The sequence below is a fragment of the Malania oleifera genome, chromosome 12, assembly GCF_029873635.1.
Source record: "Malania oleifera isolate guangnan ecotype guangnan chromosome 12, ASM2987363v1, whole genome shotgun sequence".
Lineage (NCBI taxonomy): Eukaryota > Viridiplantae > Streptophyta > Magnoliopsida > Santalales > Ximeniaceae > Malania > Malania oleifera.
The window spans coordinates 2,537,829-2,540,042 of record NC_080428.1 but is presented as its reverse complement, the minus strand read 5'-3'; the positions used below and the strand labels follow the sequence as shown (position 1 = coordinate 2,540,042).

The following is a 2,214-nucleotide window of genomic DNA, read 5'->3' as shown; positions in this document are numbered from 1 at the left end:
AATTACTGAAATTCCTACACACAAAGGACTATCAAATTCAAATTTTGATTTTCACATATCTTTTTAAATTTTTTTTATTTTTTTCTATATTTTCAAATAAATAAGAAGTCAACTTAACTCTTTTTATTGAAGGATCGCTATTTCATTTTCGTTTGCACCTCACACAAAATCGGACATCAACAATTTTTTTAATTTAAAAGTTAATCGAGCTGGAGTGAAAACTTAGCAGCCCTAAGCACATAAACATTAGATTTTAATGATTGCCTTAGTATGCATAATTGCTGGAAAACAAATAGCAGGCAATTTTACTGACATACTCTCTAATTATAATAATAACCTGGGCATGCACCACATTAACTAAAAGTTTTATTTCTAAAATCAGGAGCTAGTTTTTAAATGGAAAAAAGATACGTTATTCCCAAGTTTATTTCTAAAATTTTAATAGTATATGTTTTTGATGATCGACTCAAAAAAAAGAAACTGATCAGTACCCAATCTTAAGAATAAGATCGGTTTATTCTATTAAACAGTAGAGATGCGAGAACATGCATGGTACTACGTCTCCAACGCATTATTATTTTTCACATTATGGATACACGGAGTACAGTAGGAAAACGAAGAAGTATTACAGGCGAAGACGTGAAACACCAGGCACCAAATTCATTGAGGCTATCTAACCAGTGCCCGTAGCGCCCAGGTCCTGTTTGTTCTCGTCCCCACCAGCGCCGAAAACAGGTCCCCCTTCGCCAGCGGCATCCTCCACTTTGTCTTGGAGCTTGTCCACCTCTAAGCCCCCAACGTCTTCCGACGACCGTACGTCCATCTTCGTCTTGTTCTCTCCCCCTTCCACTGACTCGTACTCCGTAGCCGTCCGCGACTCCGGCGGCTGAGCTCCCTGCGCTCCCGACATCTCCCACAACCCCAATTCGTTTTTTATTAATTAATTACGCACTCCTGACCCAGACGATGTCGCCAGGTTTGGATTCTGATCGATCTGCTTTATTGGGCAGTTAGTTAAGAACAGAGGAGGGGATGTCGATGGTTGGGTCCTTGTCCTTGATTGATTGCAGCGCAGCCACGTTGCTCCGTCGGAGAGCGCACGTGGCGGGATACATGGTGGGGTTCATAGATGTGTTCGACTACGTGCGTTTCATGCAGTCGTGTCACTTGGCAGCTGCTGGTTTGGGCGTTGGGGATGTGTTTATCCACACCTGCTGAGAGAAATTATGAAGACACCTCAAGAGGAGGGCACTGTTCCGCTCGCCGGTCGTCCTCGGGGCTGATGGACAACCCTAGCTTTGGATGGCCGCAAGCCACGTGCTCCTCTCTGGCTGTTCTGAAGCCGCCCAGTTACATAGTAAACGTGAATGGTAACTTGAAAAAGAAAATAAAGAATGCAAAACATCTAATGAGGTAAGCATCTCGAATTGCATAAAAGTGTGCTACATTAGCCTAACATATATTATATATTTTTTATTTATTATTTTAAATAATTATAATATGTAGATTGTATAATACCTATAAAGTATTGAATAAATAAAAATCATAATATTTAAAAAAATAACTATAGCATTTTTTATTGTATTATATCTTTTAATTATACGTACTTAATTTCATGAGTCCCGCAAATGTCCATTACTGTCCCAAATTTTATTTTTTGAAGTTGCTTTGCTTATAATTAATGATTATATGCACTATAATAAAATAAATAATTTTTGATAGATTAATTTGTCAAAAGAAATTAAAAGTTTTCAAAAACTATTTTTTTTATAGAATAATATGCAGAAATACTTTATACATACCAGATTCACCGTAGTCTATTCCATCATACCCACCCACGATCTACCTAAGACATAAGCAATGCCAACACTTTTCAATTTCACCATCGATCCCATTTGATCTGTTCGATCAAATGCCAGAGGATGATGTTGTCTTGCAACAGCAAATCTTAGGGATATCTTGTAACGCTCTAGAAAATAATATGCATATAAGTGTATATAAACATAATTAGTATACGTGAATGTCATTATGTATATTACAGGAAAGGAAAACAGTAAGATGTAGTGATCCTAAAAAATTAATTCATTCATTCATTAATTAATTAATAATTTTTAATTACATAATATAATATAATATAATATAATAATAATAATAATAATAATAATATTATTATTATTATTATTATTATAAATATGAAAAAGAATTAATTTTCCT

At 35.4% G+C, this 2,214-nt stretch overlaps 1 protein-coding gene across 1 annotated transcript; it reads right to left on the bottom strand.

Moving 5' to 3' along the window:
* Nucleotides 1-481: 481 nt before the first annotated feature.
* On the bottom strand, nt 482-1,028 carry LOC131145185 (uncharacterized). Its single transcript, XM_058094313.1, has one exon. The coding sequence runs from the start codon at nt 908-910 to the stop codon at nt 674-676; it is 237 nt and encodes a 78-aa protein (XP_057950296.1). The 5' UTR covers nt 911-1,028; the 3' UTR covers nt 482-673.
* Nucleotides 1,029-2,214: the final 1,186 nt, after the last annotated feature.

What these genes read in the sequence shown, in the direction of transcription:
- LOC131145185 (XM_058094313.1), bottom strand. Translation starts at nt 910, where the DNA reads ATGTCGGGAGCGCAGGGAGCTCAGCCGCCGGAGTCGCGGACGGCTACG.